We start from the raw sequence: 20,320 nt of genomic DNA on the forward strand, positions 1-20,320 counted from the left end.
ATGATCACCCTTATACATATAAAAATAAGGTTTAATTTACAAAGGCATAGTTTATTCAAATTGATTTAGTTGCACTGAATATAATCTTTATACGCACGCAATAAGAGCTTTCTATATTTGATTGAATGCAAATTAGATTGGATTAACTGCGAGGTCAAGAGCGACTGTCATTGTACTTCCTGGATTTGATTCGGTCTCTTTCGTACTTGGAATTTAATCTTAAGATCCCATTTCTACTTAACGGATAGAGTACGGAGTTGTGTGCGTTTCCACGGGCAACAGTTGCGAGGCAAGGATATGTGTTGCGGCAACACCGGCCTCGGAGTGCGCAACCTATTTCATACATATATATCTCTTTTTTTTCTTCGTGTCATAGTAAGCATTTTCATCACAAAAAAAAGTTCTTTGTTTTTAATATACTTTTAACATCAAATGCTATCGAAGACTTCAGCTCATCAATGATCTGACTCGGTGAAGTCAAAATAAATTTTTATAGTTCACTAGCGCCCCCCAGACAATGTCCAAAAATCACAACGTCCTTTTTTGTATCTGTCATGTCATGTTTTTTTCTATGCTATTGTCTTTGATTAATTAGGTTTTACATATATTTTCTTCAACGAGCCAGGTTTTCTTGTTTGACTATACACTTACATTGTCATATTGAGTGTTCATATCCACTGATAGATGATAGATGGAGCGTCGGTGGCTCAGGGTTTAAGCACTTGACTTGCAATCTGCAGGTCCTGGGTTCAAATCCCGCCATGTACCAATGTGTTTTTTTCGATTATCGATTTACATATGTACATTTATCCGACGTTCTTACGGTGAAGGAAAACATCGTGATGCAACCTGCACATATCTGAGAAGAAATTCAATGATATGTGTGAAGTCGACCAACCCGCACTTGGCCAGCGTGGTTGACTATAGCCTAGTCACCCCTAGCTTGGGGTAGGCTCCGAGCCCCTCGGTGGGGACGTATAGTGAGCTGATGATGATGATGATGATCCACTGATAAGCATTAAATTATTTCATTTGATAAGTGCAAACGTATACAATTTGCAGATATTAATCTTGCACAACCATTTTACATATATTTTTTAAATTTAGATAAAACAGCATTGACCAACGCTGCTGTCAATCAAGCCCCTCAGGTACATAATGTCTCACTTTGTCGTTACGTAACTCAGTAACACCGCAATACACTTTCTTTTCCCTCATTATGGCACAAAAAAACGGAAATCCGACATTTACGTAGCTCAAAGACATTAGAGTCGGTTCACAATATAACTACTTAGAATCCGCTTTTGAGTAACTTAAAGAAACGCTAAAGAAGATAGTGGTTTGATGACGGATCGTATAAAATAACCTAGCAGATACATCTATAATTAAGGTTGCCAGGTCGCCAAACCTACTAGCCGGAGAGACCAGCCAGTGGCCGGACATTTGGGTAGAAAGGACACCCTATATTATTTAGAATTTTGTCTCAGTATTAATAGGTAAATACAATTTCGTTTGGGAAATGTAAAAATCCTAACAAAAGCCGGACAACTCGGACACCGATTATTTTGGCCGGACACTCAATTAATAAGACTACCTGTGTCCGGCTTTATCCGGACGCCTGGTAACGCTATCTATAATGTTGAGATGCGAGTTAATTCACGACGCCAAATTAAAATTAAACTAGAATTATTGATAGCGGATTATTTGTGAAACTTCAGATCTGATCAGATCATTAAAGTTTTAAATCCACCTACGTAATTGAAAAACAAATAAGGTAAATTGATTATTTATTAACATAAGTAAATATATAACGTACATAATGTATGAAAACCAAGGTTGTCCAGTGACGGAGACCTTTCACCGCGTACCATCTGGGGTGGGAAGTGGGAACAACTTTTTAAAATGTCCCCACGTTTTATTGACTACCGGTTTTTATACACTGCGTAACTATTTTGCATACTTTAACATTTTTTTTGTCAGCTTACGATGTTTTTTATTTAATTTAAATCATAATACAATATCTGTCTCCATCTGCAGTGACAATTTATCATATCGTTGTCTCTACTTTGACAAAAGGAGTAAAAGAGATCACAATACGTACAACAATGGTTAATTAAAGAAAAGACCTTTGTTTTTTTATTGTATGCAATACACCAAATAAAGGCGATGCATTAATCTATGACGTCACTTATCAATAGATAGTTTAAACAAATAAATTGGACAATAAACAATGGAAAGCTATCATACTGATTTAAGATAATAGATTCCATGACTTTTATATCTTGACCTCTGACATTTATAATGGACGGTGTAATCCGAAGGTCAAGTTACGGCGCAAATGCCAGACAGGTGCGGCTTTGTATGGGGAAGTATACTTCACTTCTATCTTCCTACATACAATTGTGCAAGACGAAAATACAAGTAATTAATTATTTCAATCTTTAACTATAATTTTTGGAACTGTGACAAAAATGTTAATTTAAACTTTACATTAAAATTAATTTGACAGTTTTAATGTAAGTCAATTAAATAGATTGATTATATTGCAATTTTACACCAATAATACTTATTTCTCGTTATCAAAATAGATTTTACTTAAGATTAACTTGTATATAACATAAAAAATAGTAAATAACCGTTGGTTTCTAAGACCTTAAATCTATTTATGTCCCATGTCCCTATTTTCATCCCAGTCATTATCTTTGACAAAACATAGATAACAAAACGTTTTAAAAGGAAATTTTGGTCTTAGAAACCAACGGTAAAAAGAGTTGATACTAGTTTTATCGCCTTTTTTACAAATGTTTTAACGCCATCGCCATTTGATAGTAATCCCAGTTACTTTAGTTTATTACAAATAATATTAGTATCCACATTCTAGTGAAGGTTATAAGTGTATACTTATCACAACTAATTGATAATGAAGGAATGTCGAACTGCAATAAGTCATACAAAACAATGCGTAGTTGCAATGCGAACAAAGATCGTTCATGCAACTGCGTGTTGCAACATTACGCATATATTTTCATTATCTATATTTATTACTCTAAATTATCACTTAAATTATTATAAATACCAAAGTTTAGATGTATGGATGGATTAACGCCTCAACGGATGATGAAATTTGGCATAGATGTAGAACATAGTTTGAAAGAACATAGGCTACTAATTCCGCGCGGACGGAGACGCGGGTGAGAGTTAGTATGCTAGAAATTATATGATTCAAGTGCAAGTATTCATGTATATGTATACAACGTATTTATATACATAAAGTTGTGTAATTGTATTCATTGAACTTTAAAGAGTGTAGTCAGAATTATTTTAGATCTCTAGTTAATGATTGTTGCAAGTAACCGCAATCATTAAATGGCGACGTAAAGATTCATTAAATGACGCAATTTAATGCAATTATAATTTGTGTATAGTAATCGTACTACAGTTTAATACAAGACATGATTTTGTTTAATATTGAAATAAACCCAGCATAATTGAGTAATTTTTTGCCGACTTAAAAAGAAGGAGGTTATCAATTCGACTGTATTTTTTTAATTAATAGGTGATCAAATTGTTATTTTAATTTTTAAAGACTTTGTTATTATATCTTTTTTAGAATGGAACCAAAAATATCAGTAGTTTCATTTAATAAATATTTAGAAGATAAACATGTCTTCTCAATTAAAATTCCCAACTAATCTTAAAGATTTAATCAAATCAGTAGATTCACATTAAAAATACCAACTTATGGTTGACTATGAAAAAACAAGAATGCTTATTTCTAATTTAAATATAACCAACAATGGTAAAGGCCTTGACATACGACAAATAAAATAAAAAAAGTTGTTTGTCATCGCGTAGGTTACAAACCAGTCGACCTCAGAGATTTGCAAACTGAACTACTTGGTATAAAATGATTACTGGAATTTATGTTTTATACTGTTATAAATAAGGTATGATTTGATTTGTAAATGTAACGTGAGAAAGGATATGCAAATTATTATTAATATGTTACATCCTTGCGAATGAACTTACTTGGTTATATACATGGTGTTTTTAATGCTTTCCTAAAGTTAGGAAGTCCGTTTCCGACTGAACGTCGAAATTAGAAATATAAAGGGGGATTGGAAATAAATCGAATGGAACTACGTGTGAGATCTGTTGAAAATTTGACAATATATTTATGTTGTAACTATAAAACACTATGTATTTTTAAATCTACAAAAACATGTTGACTTCTCTTTCATCAAAAAAAAAATATATATATATATATACAGTCAAAACCGTTTATAGCGACATCGTTTAGAACAACATACCGGTTAAATTGACCAAAATCAATGGTCCTGGCTGAATGTTATTACATATCTTTCCTATTAATACCTGTCACCGGTTGTTACAACTATCGGTTTTTACGACTCAATATGAGTAGTCCCTTCGATGTCGTTATAACAGATTTTGACTGTATATATATATATATAAAGTATGTTTTTTTTTGGAGAAAAATCTTCAGGTATGTATAACTTTAGTAATGTAAACAAAGGATGTTTTTTTTTTACAATATTTTCATAAGTTCGTAATATTTACGAATATTTTTAAAAACAAACAAACGGTTAATTTCAAACATGCTAATGACGTGAATGAATATCGTTAACGATGTCATAACTAACAATAATAAAACTGCTATCACGTGTCGTTAATAGCTTCTTGTATTGTCAATAAATACGACACGACGTTGATTTCACGTCGATTCGCAACAATTTCGAACAATCGATAAAAACCAAGGCTGTGTTACTACATAGCAATTAAACTATGGGTTAATTCTCACGGAATGCAAAACAGAACCAACTTGACCAATAAGAAATATAGAGCAAAAATGTATGGCAATTTAACGGTTTCAAATCGTACTATTTATTATTAGGTATTTGTAATCAAATCGTAATAAAAAATACGATAAATAAATCAATGATCAAATTGACATAGCTTTTTACTTTTTTTTGTTTATTCTTGAAATTAAATTAATCATTGATTTATCAACAAAATTAGTAATACAATTTATAAGTGACTAGCTGTCGCCCGCGACTCCGTCCGCGCGCATTTAATAAAAACTTAATAGCGATATGAAAAATAGATAGTAGCCGATTCTCAGACCTACTGAATATGAATATAAAATTTGGTAAAAATAGGTAAAGCCGTTTCGGAGGAGTACGGTAACTAACATTGTGACATGGAAATTTTATATATAAGATTATATATAAGATAAAATACGAAGTATTAAACACGATGTTCACAGGTTTAAGTTATCAAAGTCAACATGTTATCTGTAACAATTGTACTTTACATTGCTTATCCTAACGATCTTGATACTTGTACGATTCCATATCATTAATATTTGTATATTTTTAAATACTGAATAATATCAAAATTAAAGAATATTCCTAATATTGTCAGAGTATTTTATAGGTCGTAAAATTCAGAGTATTTAATATGTTTGGACGCCCTATAATCTGAATATAACAATATTACGAACAAGTGAAATTCGTAACTTCCAGCTTGCTAGAGCCCTTTTTCATTAAGTTTTATTTTCGACTTTGCACTCTGTCTGCTACTGTGTAAGGCATTGGGGAAAGCCTATGACATACTGATACAGATTGATGAAGATGATGATGATGGTAAGCTTATCATTATCACTTACAGTTTTGGAGTATCCGCTGCCGGCACTGCCATCAGAGGAATTGCTGAGCCGACGCTCGCCCGCGGCGGGCGGCGCCCACGCGGCTCCGCTGTCCGAGGGCATTGCTCACATCCTCATCACCAGCGACAGACGTCCAGACCCTCACGCACTACACTACCACTTCACTGTCCCACCACACACCAACTGTTCATCTTATGATTACCTGAAAACAAAGGTCCAATATAATCTTTACAATTCTTCAACACATCGAAATTACGTACATAAAAGCTAAGTTGTCGGTTCGCTTTTTCGTTTTTACTTTTATATTCTTTAAGTCTTAAAAATTTAGTCGAGAATATTACCCAGGCAGACAACGAAAAAAAACTTATTCGCCGAATTTCTAATAATAATAAATTTATTGAATAATAATACTTAAAAACGATAAAAAGTGAAATGTTATTTCGCTAGACGCAATCAGTGACAATTCACTTAACAGTGCACAAGTTTCCGTGAAGTCACAAGTCGCTCGCTCAAAAGATAAAACAACACAAACTGTTGACAAGAGATCGCGATGAGATTAGACACGACACTAGCTGCGTGTCGTAAAAGGCTTTAGCAAATGAGGCTATGTACGGAGTTTATTTATTTTATCATTCAAATCACAAGACCGCAAACTGATATCACAGAATACACGCACACAAGATAAAAAAAAACATAAATAATTTAAAACACAATTACCAGATAAAAATAGCAAATAACTCGTTTAAAAATAGAACGCTAATTAAATCACGCGGGCGAATGTTAAGTTATTTAAGCGCAGTACGCACGTCCGTCGCGTACGGCGCGGCGATCGAGACTGGCCAGCTAGTGAGGGACAATCGAGCGATAAAAATTTCTTAATCGATATCTAGTTATATTTTTTATCTATTGCAACATTACGCAATGCGTTCTACTAGTATATATAAAACTTTATCGATGAACTTTTTTTTGGCTAAATCGGTTTGTTCGGTTATTATCAGGTTGATTTACTTAAACCGTGCCATCGTAACTTGATTGGTTTTAGGAGATCGGAACTGATTTCTAGTATTTAAATGAGATTTATATTCGTACAATAAAGAGATTAATACAATCTAGTTTTTTTACAATCTTCTGTAATAAAAGCAATATTTTTTATGTTTTGATATTCTATAATTTAGCTATAGATTTTTTTTATCAAACTGTGGTAATGTTAAAAAATAAAGTTCTGAAACCGATCAAAATTTGTTACTGTAATTAAAAAATTATCTATCACGTAAACAACGTATTTAAATGTGAATTAGGGTTTAACCTGAAGCAAGAGGAAACTGCAACTTTAATATCCGTTTCGTGTAACGAACGAAACAACTTGTTGTTAAAGTAATTCCACATAAACAATGTCAATAACACAAGCTAACTATAATTACTGTTTATTAATATGAACAAATCATCTTAACACAGAATAAACACGATTTAAGAAAATAAACGTAGTTAAAAGTATAGTCCTATCCAAACTTACAGCAGTTTACAATTTCGCACAATAACGCTGACCAGAATTTTAGATATCGTCTCTAAATACACGTATGAAAATCGATAAAACACATTGATACATGACGGGAATCGAATCAGGATCTGAATGGAAGTCTATAGTAACCACTGCGTCACATTGTTGCTTGCAGTCAATTTGTGGGCACGAGTTTACTATGTACAGGGACTGCTGACAATGGTACAGCCGCCTGGCAACATAGCATGGACACTGCTATTGCGCTAGGGTAACTATGTAATTAACCTAAACCGGGAAAGTTCTAGATATTTTAAGTTTATAGCATTCTAGGAAATAAACATAATTGTAAATATAAGCTTTTTTATTTTTATATCGTTTGTATCTATGCTAAATTTCATTATGAATTAATAACTTACACGAAAAAAAAAATACCAAAATAAAATTCACTGCTGAATTATTTAAAATGTAGTAATGTTTAACATTGAAGATCTTAAGAATTTTAATAGTGCAATTCTTTGCCTAAACCAATTATTTTAATGATAACTGAAATCCATTAAAACCCAGCAATTGCTGTTCAATCTGATTAAAAAAAGACTTGGCACAAGCTCATTTGAATTAATTTTTAACGTAACCGTGATTTCTCTTTGAGCTATAAAAATGCTCTAAAATAAAACGAAAACAAAATCACGTTTTTCTACGTTTTTAAATTAGAAGGATTTTTTTTTTGACAGAAGTTTCTAAAGTTGAATAAACAATGGTCACCCTTGCTGGAACACTTTCTATGCGACCAATCTCAGGAGTTGTTCATACCGGCTTTGATTAAAAACTGGAGCGCCTATTTCTTAGCAATAAGGTCCAGAATTGATGCAGGATTTATTGCTTATTGTTAAGGATAAACTGTGCTAATGGGTGAAATCGGCCTTCAGTGCCTTTGACTTTTAACTGATAGGATCTGTCATTCTCGACATTCTTCTCTGTGAAGTAAAAATGAACAATAAGTTACACTTGCGCTTGCTTGTGTGCTCGTTATGTGTCAGCAAATTATTGAATTAAAATGCGTGAGGAACATATGCACACACATATTAGATTGTCATTTTAATTTACCGTGGAAAGTGTCAGAACTTATTTAGTACAAAGTTGGCTGTTTGCCTAGTCCGTTTCTCTATAGTCAAAGGTATCGTATGATTCAGAGCGTGCCTACGATATGATAATTTAGGTATCGCTTTAATATTGAGTTACTATTGAGGCTGATACGAAAAGACGGTAGACTGCAAATTGGCAATTAGAGCGCGGTTTATCATTTGATTGTCGTTTCAAGAGCGGATGATGTTGGACTATTCCTAAATAGGTTCTTCTAGTTTGAATTTCGAATTGATATTCTAATAGATTTATATTTTAAGTCGAAACTATTATAAAGAAGTTTTATTAATTTATACTAAAAAAATTAAACTAATTAAGAGTTTCGTCTATTCTTTGACTCATTTAAGAACAACCAAGAAAGTTACGAATTTCGCAGTTGTTACCAACCTTTTAAGAGAATGGTAGATCTAAAAAAGAGTGAAGCAAGAGGGAATTAATTATTTTTTAAACAATATTCAAAGAAATATTCTTTTGTATTATGCATTGCGTTAAAGTGTAGAGTAGTTTATATACAGTATAACAATATAATAAATGGAGCAGTTCCGTATGGCGAGCGAATGTAACGGGCTACGTGACCGGGGACGGTATGCGACGCCGTTACGCCTTGCGCGAAGAGATAGATCGCTGCAACTACGACACGACTACGTTTCAACTACGATACGTTTCTTTAATTAAACTATAGTCAGACTAACTTATTTGACCCGATACGTACAAATAACAGTGACTTAGCACATTAGCTCCCCCTGTCGCGTTGCATAGTTGCAGAAAAAATTATAGATGAGGTCTGTCTTATCGTCATTCTTATCAATAAATGACTTCATAATAGATGTTTAATTGCTTATTTTAGTTTACCGACAAGACATAATTTTCACTGACAAATGCACAACACATTGTTTCTCTATTTTTTTTTATAAGAGCAAACGAGCGGCGGGAACACCAAAGTAATCATCGACGCCCATGGACATCCGCAACGAAAGATATACGATATCTATTTTCTCAGAGAATAAAAGGGATGACATTACGTTTTAAGACATGTCTTTCGGTAGTGGAAACTCGTATACGTAACAGAACTATGTGTAAGAACAACATATATCAATGGAACTCCCCACATTTTTATAATCACATAATAACAATGTAACTACAAGTTAATCATCAACTACAATTCTTTGAGATGACTATTTATATTGCTCATCATACATAGACAAGACATAAGTCACTGTGTTTCAGTACAGTAAAATAATTGCGCAGTATACTAAGGGAATGAACCTACACTACATCACAGATAGGCGTAGTGCCAATTGATATTACGCTGAATGGAATACTTGGTTAAATTTCATTACGTGTTCTTTTCAATACGAGCATAAGAAAATGCTAGAAAACAGTTGAGTAAAAAGGAATAAAATCATCTGCGACTGTAATATACTCTCAGTTGGGTTTCCCGTACCGATACTTTTGAAGAAAAGGAATACTTTAAGAAATAGAGAAAACCCTCCCTAGAGGACCTAGGGCGACACGCATAGACTTCAATGCTCTGTGATTTGTATAATTAAGAAGAAAAAAAAAAAACATAATCTTACTTCTTACTAATATTATAAATGCCAATGTTTAGATGGATGGATGGATGTTTGTTTGAAGTTATCTCCGGAACAGCTGAACAGATCTTAATCGAATTTGGCACAGATGTAGAACATAGTCTGGAAGAACACATAGTCTACCTACTTATTAAGTTTTTTTTAACTCCGCGCAGACGGATTCGCGGGCGACAGCTAGTAAATAAATATAGTCAATTCGGGATAAAAATGTAATGTACAGTATACATTGTTAGTAAATGAATAAATAGTAATTATTATTACTAACAAGTTATGAATTGTCATGAATGCGGAACATTCACATGACTAATGTTACCTTCAAGGTAAACAGTAACAGTATTAATTTAACTGAACGAGTGTACACTGAACGCTATACAACGTTAGGATACTAACGGTTGTGTACTGTTTTCAATGGTGAAAGACTTGTACAAAAATGTACTTCCTATCTCAAAATAGTACATTTCATAACAGTAAGGTTTACATGGACTGTTATAGTATAAATCTTCCGTAGCTGTAGGATTTCTGGTATCATTTATTACTAAAAGATCATTGACATCGTTCCGAGATATAAAAGCGCCGAAATAAATCAGTGGAGCGGAAGTGAAGCTATGGCAATATTCGAGTGAACTTCCGGCCACGCCTTTGGCCCAAAAATTATGCTCTTGAAATAGTATCGACAGTTACGAAATGATAACTGTAGTACACAAATATATATTTTTTATATGGTGGCACCTGAATTCGCCGAAATTGCGAAGCGACTGATGCCCATAAACATCAGCAATAGAGAATATTACCCTTTCTTAAGCTTCCCCTCCTCCATCAAATACCCACAAATGCATTTAAACCAAACATAATTCTACTTCTAACTTTAAAAAAAAGTTATAAAAATTTTAAAACAAACAACAAATAAAGATTTTGTGCAATTGATGTTTATGACTTTAATCAGATTATGCAAATTTCTTAAGTTGATAATAATCATGTTTATTCTAAACATAACACCTGTTTAGGTGAAAAGGGTAAGCAGGGTAATATATCGAATATTTTACAAACAACCAATCGGAATAATATTAACGTAACGTCCGTCGAAAGTTAAGGTCAGATGAATCATAAAGATACAAATTGATTGCTTTCTTTCAACTTATGTTTGAGTTTGTTTTTATGTTTGAGATGCGAAATTGATTTTTCATTTTAATTCATGATTTACAACATCAATGAGATCTAAAAAAATAAGAACAATAAAAACATTTAGTAATGATTTTTTTTATATTTTGAGGCATAAACCTTGTGTAGCGTCTTAAGAACATCCTACCAAAGTTTTAAAAAACACTGTCCAGTAATTTAGGAATTAAAAGTGGACAAACATTGTTATAAATTTTACAAACGAAATGCAATAATTTCCTAATAAGTAGACGGTAATAATCTTAGACTTATATAAAAAAAAATTCCATGTCACAATGTTAGTTACCGTACTCCTCCGAAACGACTTGACCGATTGTTATGAAATTTTATATGTATTCATATTCAGTAGGTCTGAGAATCGGCTACTATCTATTTTTCATACCGCTATTAAGTTTTTTTTAACTGCGCGCGGACAAAGTCGCGGGCGACAGCTAGTAATATTATAAATGCGAAAGTTTAGATGGTTGGATGTTTGTTAAAAGATATCTCCGGAACGGCTCAACGGATTTTGATGAAATTTGGCACAAATGTAGAACATAGTCTGGAAGAACGCATAGGCTTATTAAGTTTTCGCAGATTCGCGGGCGATAGTTAGTAATGTTATAAAATAGTAGCAGTAAGCTCTTGGAAAGTAAAAAAAGTATGGATGGATTGTGTGAAAAAGGATATGCGTAAGAAGGGAGTGAATTTAGGTATGACGGCTGATAGAGATGTATATATAGGTATATAGAAGAGTAGTACATACTATGCCGACCCCCGTAAGGACAAAGTTAAGTTGCAGAGTAGCCGTAAGCTTTTGTCTTATTCAGCATTAAAAAAGAAAAAAAAAAACAATAAGGATTTATTCTAGTAGGAAGTGAGTTGATAAAATAATTAACAAGAACGATGCAAAATGAAAGAATTTTAATGAAGGATGTTTTAATGTCACTTGCACTACGGATACAAGAAGTCAGACTACGGCATTGAGCTGACGTCTCCAAAGGGCAAATTATACAAATCTTACATTTATATGTATTTAAGTTTAAGAAGAATACAGAACAAGTCATAAATATTTTCAATGATTGAAGATGTTCACAATAAACAACAAGCATCCGCATATTTCTAGTTTTTTATAACTTTGATCACTTTATTATTTTTGCAAAAAAAAAATGCATTTCGATGGATATATTTAAGAGACGATACTGTGTATTGTAGTAATCCGAAGTTTAGAAAAACTGAGGCGGGTTTTAAACTTTCGTTCTTATAACTTTAAAATGAAATGATTATAAAGAGTAAACAAATCAAGAGAGGTCGTGACTATCAGATATTCTGATGGATCCCGAAATACCACTTTCGCTCCCAACGCATTCGTCAAAGTCCGACCGCGACGCTAAAAGAAACTCGAGTCGAAATATTATTTAAATAAAAACAAGCTTGGAGGCCAATTTTGTGACAACTTTCGATTTTCTGGCCCTTAATTGGAAGCCGGAATCAATTTTATGACGCTACAAGGTGTTTTATCGGAGAACGAATTGACTTTTTTGATTTTTTTCTTGAGTATATTTAGACAACATATAAAAATATGAATTTATAAAATTGTGGTATATAATTTTAACTTTAATAAATACTTGAACAGAATTTATTATTTTTGTAGGATGCTCTATACGATGGTAATAGTCAGACTAAGGTGCATTTTATATATTGCTAACTTGTAGGTACTCACTCTAAAATAAGGTAACATCGAACGTAATTAGCTACGAAATTAAGCAATATTAATCAGAAAATACGACTTGCATACCTTAGTAATCACCATCGAATTGAAGTGAAATAAACTAAAAACTAAATCACACAGTAACTAATCATGAAACCAGAAACCAGGACAAAATAAGATTTAAAAAAAAACTTTTTACATTCAACAAGGGCAGGTTAGGATAGGACCAAATATAGTGTAGCTAAATTCCAGTAATTCCGAACCATAAAGGGACCCTAGATATATTCTGTGGTCCTTATTTAATACGCACATGTTGTCCGGGCTAGTTGGAGCACCTGTAATCTATTAGTGAATAACGAAACCGGCTTAATTTTTTTAGAGAAGTAAAACGCCCGATAAACGATCAAATTTTTGTGAAATTTTCCGGCTAATGTTAGCGAAAAATGGAAAATTAAGAACAAATATGTTTTGGAATAGTTAATCTTTACTCCGGTAATGATTGGCTCAACTCCGAAAATTGATGCTAATTAGTTTAAATGTAAGTAATAATAAGTTTTAGGATTAAAAATCGATGGTCCTGGACATTTTATTATATACTAGGGGTCACCAGCGATTTAAAATAAGTAGCCTAAGATAGCCATGCATCAGCTACCTTCCTGTGAAAATCAAAATCACAGTGGACATACAGACAGACAAAAAGATTTTCATTATCAACTAGGAAAATACACTATGTGATTTTTTTTCGGTACTCACACGGACAATCCAATTTTATTAATACGAACTGAATGCACCAAGAAAAAGGAACAAATTGGTGATGAAATCACTTTATATTTGTCCATAACAAGTAGCGAAAAAATGCATTTTACATGTTTTTTTTACTTCTTATACATTGGTTTAAATGTTACTAGATATAAAACCGGCGAAGCTTCATTCCTTTGTAATAATTTATAGAATATATAGCAAAATGTTAAAAAAATAAACGCTCATAATTGCAAAGAATAAAAGGTTGAACAGGATCTAGTAAAGAAATCTTTTGAATTATATCTATCGCGAAATCTTATCCAGAAACAAACTGAAGGACCCCAAAAGCTTGATCTGTAAGCTATCATCCGAATGTGGTAAAAACATTCGCAAAAAAGAAAACATATGGCCTCGACGACCTTTAAAATTCCAATCAATCTCATGGGAATACTATCACTAAATGTACTAGGATTAAGGACTATATTCCTGAGAAGTTGAGTTACATTTGGGTCGTTTGATTTGCTGGAAGGAAGAAAGGTGGTTACAAAAAGAATACGATTGTAAAGCGGTACCCGACCGACCTTGTACTGTGTAGGCCACGCTTCGGCTGTTGCTCCTACGTCGGAATGGAGCCGGTTATGTTTTGATACCACTCCGGCTTGTTTTGATGGATTGTATTTTTTCCATCGGAGATTTTTGTAGTTCCCCCGCAATGCCTTTGTATTAACAGTTTCAGATTCTTGTGTATGTGAGGATATGTATTGATAATGAAACATAAAATTAACTGCTTTCATTTCATTGTATCTATCCATTCAATTTTACAATCTTTATTGTAGTATTACTTTTAAAGTCGTCGATTGGTAATTAAACTAAGAAATCTACACTAATCGAAGACTTAAGTTAACAACTATTGGTTTTTGATTACGACAATTTACTCTCAATATGTTCTAAAATGATTAGGTGAAATCCAGAAAAGTACTTCGGGTTATTTCTCCTTAAGTGCTCTGTCTCACTAAATAAATCGATTCGTTAAATCGATTTCTACTCGATACAAGTTTCCTTCGCACGATGTGTATCGATATTTTAAATAATCGATATATCCGCAATATAGATATGCTAGTCAAATGGGTACACGGTTAGGGCGGACAAGTGCTTCCACATGTCGATGTTTAGTTAGATAACATTTCGCTAATAACAGTTCTCAGTATACATAGAAATCCATATCAAAGTAGTTAAAATAATAAATGGTTGTTGGTTTAAATTGACTTGAAAAGTTAAACGACTCATTTTTCACAAGCACTCTTCAAAGTGGTACTTGAAAGGGATCAACAATTTTAAAAGATTAGTCTAAAGTTGTGAGAAACTGGCAGTTTGACGGTTTTTACATATCTGTATTTAGATACGTAAAGCTTTTAAAAACACAACTCAAGTCACGCCTGTAACCCAGAGTGGTAAGCAGAGATCACAGACCTCCATTTGGTATGACCAAATGAACGTCCGCAATCCACTTTTCGCAATTTCAGGAGACGGAAAGTGACGGGTGAAGAGTCGCGACGCCGTTTTTTATCATTCAATTTTGGTAGACGAAGTTATAAGATCATTAGTTCATGAGTAGATTTAAACCAATTCGATTCAGTAATAAGTAATCAAGACGGCTGCGGCATAATAAAGGACAATAAAGCGAATCCAAACAATGTTATGGAATGGCCAATAAATAGCCATGAACAATACGCTCTAATGAACTACAATCGCGACTTCGTCATATCTTAGACTTAGGTCACATGACACTATAACTATTAAACTGCTCTAAGAATTTCAATGTATTATCTATAACACATTAGCCGTCGCCTGCGACTCTGTCCGCGTGGAATTAAATAAAAATAATAATAAGTAGACTGTTATCTTCATGACTATATTCAACACAAGATCCGTTGAGCCGTTCCGTAGATACCTTCTGTGTAAGAAGGTATCTTACTTATACGTACATCATTTTTAGTAGCACTGATCGTTCCACTGTCAATCTTTCCAAAAGAATATTCTATTATATTTTTTATACAAAACTAATTGTTTGTTCTGTTAGTAATAACCTAGTGTTTATCTGAACACACCCTAAACAAAACGCATTAGCCTATTTACACTATGAAAACTGATACAATTGTACAAGGGTAACTGATGCCGAACAAATTGGGACGGCCGGAGTTGCGTTCAAATGAAATGGCCGCATTTCAATTAACTTGACCCATTAAATCCTTTTACCAGATTATTTTGCACCAACTAAATATAGAACTCAGTATGTATCAAATAAAAAAGCTAAGCACTCACTAAAATTAATAAGCGTAACATAACAAGACTATGTATAGCCACATGCGAGCACATCAACGTCAAAACCGGAGTTGAAGACAGTCGCCGTGGCCGATATCGGCCGGGATTACATCATCATCATCATCATCAGGTATGGTCTAAATATATATCTAATATATAAAATTTCCATGTCACAATATTAGTTACCGTATTCCTCCGAAACGGCTTTACCAAATTTTATATGCGTATTCAGTAGGTCTGAGAATCGGCTACTATCTATTTTTCATACTCCTATTAAGTTTTTTTTAAATGCGCGCAGACGGAGTATACTTATACATCTAACGCCACTCTATCCCTGTCATTGGGAATTTAGTAAAAAAATCAACTTCCAACCAAAATTTCGATCCAAACAAATAGAAACAGTGTATTGTAGATTGTGTCCTAATATGTCAAAATATGTGTACACTAGAGGTGATCCTTAATGCTGAATGCGTCTGTGTGTGACAATTAGTGTTAGTTTGCTTCTTATCTTAAACTATGCATTGCACGAGTTAGATCAACATCAAATAAGGTCTAAACAAACTGGCTCATAGCTTATGTCACCTGGTGGCAATTTGCCACAACTTGCGACATCTTTTATACACTGATACGCCGCAGCCTGAATACGAATTGAACAAAGGTGCCGCTATGTTGAATATTTCATGGATTTACGTTGTTTTGTAAGGAATTAAATTTGGAGGAAGTTGCGTAAGGGTTACGTGTGACCTTAAGTCGAGTAGTTTGACAGGTTCATTGCATTAAGAGTGTTAAATGAGAAAATAATTGCCTCAGTAGTGCAAATACTAAAATTGGATATATTTGAATACATGGAAAACTAGCAGTTAAAAATATTTCAGGGGAACTACAAATAAGTTTGATAGCTCCTTCGCTTATTTTACTTCACCATTTTGAGGTTATAAATACAATTTAATCCTAACATACACTTCTGTTATTTAGATACTCAAAAATGGAGTTGTATTATAACTATTTGCGTCGCCGTCGAATTTCGCCAAAAGATCTCTTATCGTATTAAATACCAAGAAATAAGAGTCTTCTTGAAGTAAGAATCAGCATAATTACGGTTGTCTCAAAATTCAGAGTCGACTAGTCATTAAGGTAGCAGTTTCATAACGGACCGGCCGTATTTTTTGTGGGATTAAAATTGTAAGTTACCTGTACACAATGCATCATGATTATACCTTGTCAAGCGTGCTAAATTAAGCTAGATTTATCATGTGGAGGCAAAATAACTCTTCTGCTGTAGGTAATAAGACAGCTAGTATATCCAGTTGTAGATAGTATGGATCGAGTTGGTTTTTAGAGAGCCCTACAGTAAATTGATCGGGCTGTGTCAAATACACTTGGTATTCGTAATTGGTGTTGCGTTGGCAGACAAGTAATCTCGATGGATAGTCATCATTAGCGAATTGTGGTGGAAAGGTTGTGCAAAGGTCAGCGTGCAAATTATTGTAGGGTAGGTTATATAGTATATTGCACATTATGATTGTGAATAGTTTGTACTAGCAAATTTCTATCGAAAGATAAGTAGATGCAGTTATTTAAACAAAACACGATCAAAGCCTTATAACTAGATTATGACCCTGTTAAATTAAAAAGGTAGTATAAAGTGGAAAGCATAGATTATGGTTAGTATAAAAATTAGAAGTATTTCATATTTCCAAGTGTTGGAATAAAACAAATCAACATCATACGATTTGAATTAATGTGTTCCATTAATGTCCATAGAACAAGCATAGAGAATGTTAATTTTTATTGCGAGAGGTTCGCTTCAGTTCGTTGCCCTCGCCGGCCATATTTGACCATACTCTATGGTCTATGACTATGACTTGATTAACAGAGCATGACCATAAACAACAAAAGCCTTCTATTTATGTGTATTTCCACGTTTGAAACGCATCACTACCTTTTTATTTGCATCTTCGAATTTATGGGAAAGTATAACGATTACTCTAATTGTCTATGCAATTGGTGATTCATCTCTAATTTTTTTAAAGTCAAATTTTGTTCCTTGTTTTAAATTTTAATCATTATGATTAAGGAAAAGAACCATCAGCACTTGAAAATTATTTTTATTGATTTAATAACGAGAAATTCAATATATGGTGATTATTGTTGTTTATAGCTGGGTGACCTTAGATAACCTCTTTGGATTGGATCACTTCTACGGAATTTATAGCTCGGAGCGTGATAAGAATAAAAATGAGGTCTCAGAAAGCGACCTTGTGGAACGTCTGTGATTCGTTTGTTTTAAAAAATGCTTTATTTGAATACTGGCTTCTTTTATAAAGATTATTTAATATTTTTTGTAACACGAGGTTTTTATTTATTAGGTTCAATCAGATTTCACATTTAAAAACAATTAACACTTTGAAGTATACAAATGCAAAATTTTTTGATCGTTTGTCGTTCTATGTTTTAAAACTTTAGGTTTTAGTGGTACACTACTTTCACTACTAACTATGCCACGATTGACATAAAGCCAAATTATTATTGCCGGTGATATTTCGGACTAGAACTTAAGATCTGATTAAGTCCAGTGTTAAGCTAAAAATCTACATAACTTAGATATTTCCTATTTAACAGTAGAGCTTGGTTTAGAAAACAATTCTAGAGACATGTATTAGTAAATTCAAAGTAGACTGATACCAAGTTTTTTTAGTCAATGACAATCTGTTTAAATAATCTTTGCAACTATTCGTTAACTTTACTGTTCTGAACTGAATTAGTAAAAGCAAACCGTAATTCCAAAATTATAGTCAGAGATATCTATTTTATATTTAATATCATGTATGCATCTTAAGCTATTCCTTTCGAATCATCAAGATCAAAATTTATTATTGAATTTATCGCAAATTGAAACCGCATCATGACTTCTTCTATTGGTAATGCTATTAACCCGCTATCTCTTTACGTATTCTTGTATGGCTATGTGTGGGAGAAATTGATTTGATTGCATTACATCGGGCACGCAAATATGGACTTTAGGAGACGAACGAATGGCCAGAAAATAAGATGCAGATTTTATGTTCAAAGTCGCACTAAGGGCTAACACACACGGACTACTCAAATTCTCAACAGTCGATAGTAGACTAGCAACGGCAACAGATTACGTTTGAAATGCTTGTTGCAGACCGACTGTGTAAAGCTGTCCGTGTATGTCCGATCTAAGGAATGTTCGTAAGTAATTTTTTGAAATATAACGACGTCAATTAAGTATTGTAATGCTGAGGATATTGTATTTGAAAGTAAGATAGACATACGTTTTGAATAGATAAAGGATCAATATTTTATCATCAATCATGTCGGTGGCTCAGAGGTTAAGCACTTGACTTGCAATCTGCAGATCCTGGGTTCGAATCCCGCCATACTAATATATTTTTCGATTTTAGATTTACATATGTACATTTGTCCGACGTTCTTACGGTGAAGGAAAACGTCGTGATGAAATCTGCACATATCTGAGAATCAATGGTATGTGTGTAGTCAACCTACACTTGGCCAGCGTGGTTGACTATGGCCTATTCACCTCTAACTTGGGGTAGGCTCCGAGCTCCTCAATGGGGACGTATAGTGAGCTGATAATGATGATTTTATCATCAGATTTGTCGTGAAGAGATGCAGTAAGATTCAGCTTTAGAATTGTTTATTACAGTGTAAGATAACGATGAAATGGAATCATGGTCATTATTATGCTTGACTTATTAAAGAAATATTTGGTGTTAAAATTTGATATACAGCATTTATCATTCCTTTGTAATAAGTTTTTAAAAGTCTAGGATATTCCTGACATAGATTAAAACTAAATTTATAAATAAGAGAATGAGTACATAACTTATGTAAATGCATGTTAGCAGATGGGTACCTACAGTGTTTAAAGTTTCAATTTTATACTGTAAACAATTCAATCCAAACAAAAACACAAACAAGCGCTGCAACTCTAGACTTAGTAGAACTTGAATCATAAGAGTACTTGATGTTATGCGCTGTTTTATATGCACCCTAAAACAAACTGACAAACAAGCAAACGTTGCATTTCTATACCATTCAAGTGAATTCGTCAAATCTTTGTTTCTTTCTTGGAGTGTTATAGAGGTACATTCAGGCTAATTGGTTTTCAGATGGAATTCTGCGCAATGCGTTGCATATATTTGTTATCTTGAATCAAGAGTGTAGGACCATAGGGTCCCTAAAGATGATTAAGGACAGACACTGGCTCACCACTACCACACTGGAGCGCAGGCGCACGTCCGCTTCGTACCGCGTTCGTCACTCAACTACCCAGAGACAGCTGTGCCTTCCAGTGTGGTACATGAGACAGTGAATTGTATCTATTCCATAGACACAAACACTACATCCCTTCCTTGTTAACAAGTTTTATTTTATTATTATTTTCAACTCAGTCAACATCTTATATATATTTTTTTACTGTAATTATA

At 33.4% G+C, this 20,320-nt stretch overlaps 1 protein-coding gene across 6 annotated transcripts in view; it reads right to left on the bottom strand.

Annotated features, from left to right (window-relative positions):
* The window catches only part of LOC106715522 (F-actin-monooxygenase Mical), a 92,266-nt gene that overhangs the window by 50,577 nt on the left and 21,369 nt on the right, over positions 1-20,320 (bottom strand). For 5 of the 6 annotated variants that reach the window (XM_045682257.1, XM_045682254.1, XM_045682252.1 and 2 more), the window contains exons 1-2: positions 6,404-6,506; positions 5,687-5,888 (exon numbers count right to left, since the gene is read on the bottom strand). In XM_045682257.1, the coding sequence (XP_045538213.1) occupies positions 5,687-5,788 (102 nt within the window). In that variant the 5' untranslated portion in view covers positions 5,789-5,888; positions 6,404-6,506. Of the gene's footprint in view, positions 1-5,686; positions 5,889-6,403; positions 6,507-20,320 lie in introns of those variants that run through there. The other variant, XM_045682253.1, reaches the window with a different exon arrangement.

The sequence above is a fragment of the Papilio machaon genome, chromosome 18 (genome assembly GCF_912999745.1).
Source record: "Papilio machaon chromosome 18, ilPapMach1.1, whole genome shotgun sequence".
In the NCBI taxonomy this organism is placed as follows: domain Eukaryota; kingdom Metazoa; phylum Arthropoda; class Insecta; order Lepidoptera; family Papilionidae; genus Papilio; species Papilio machaon.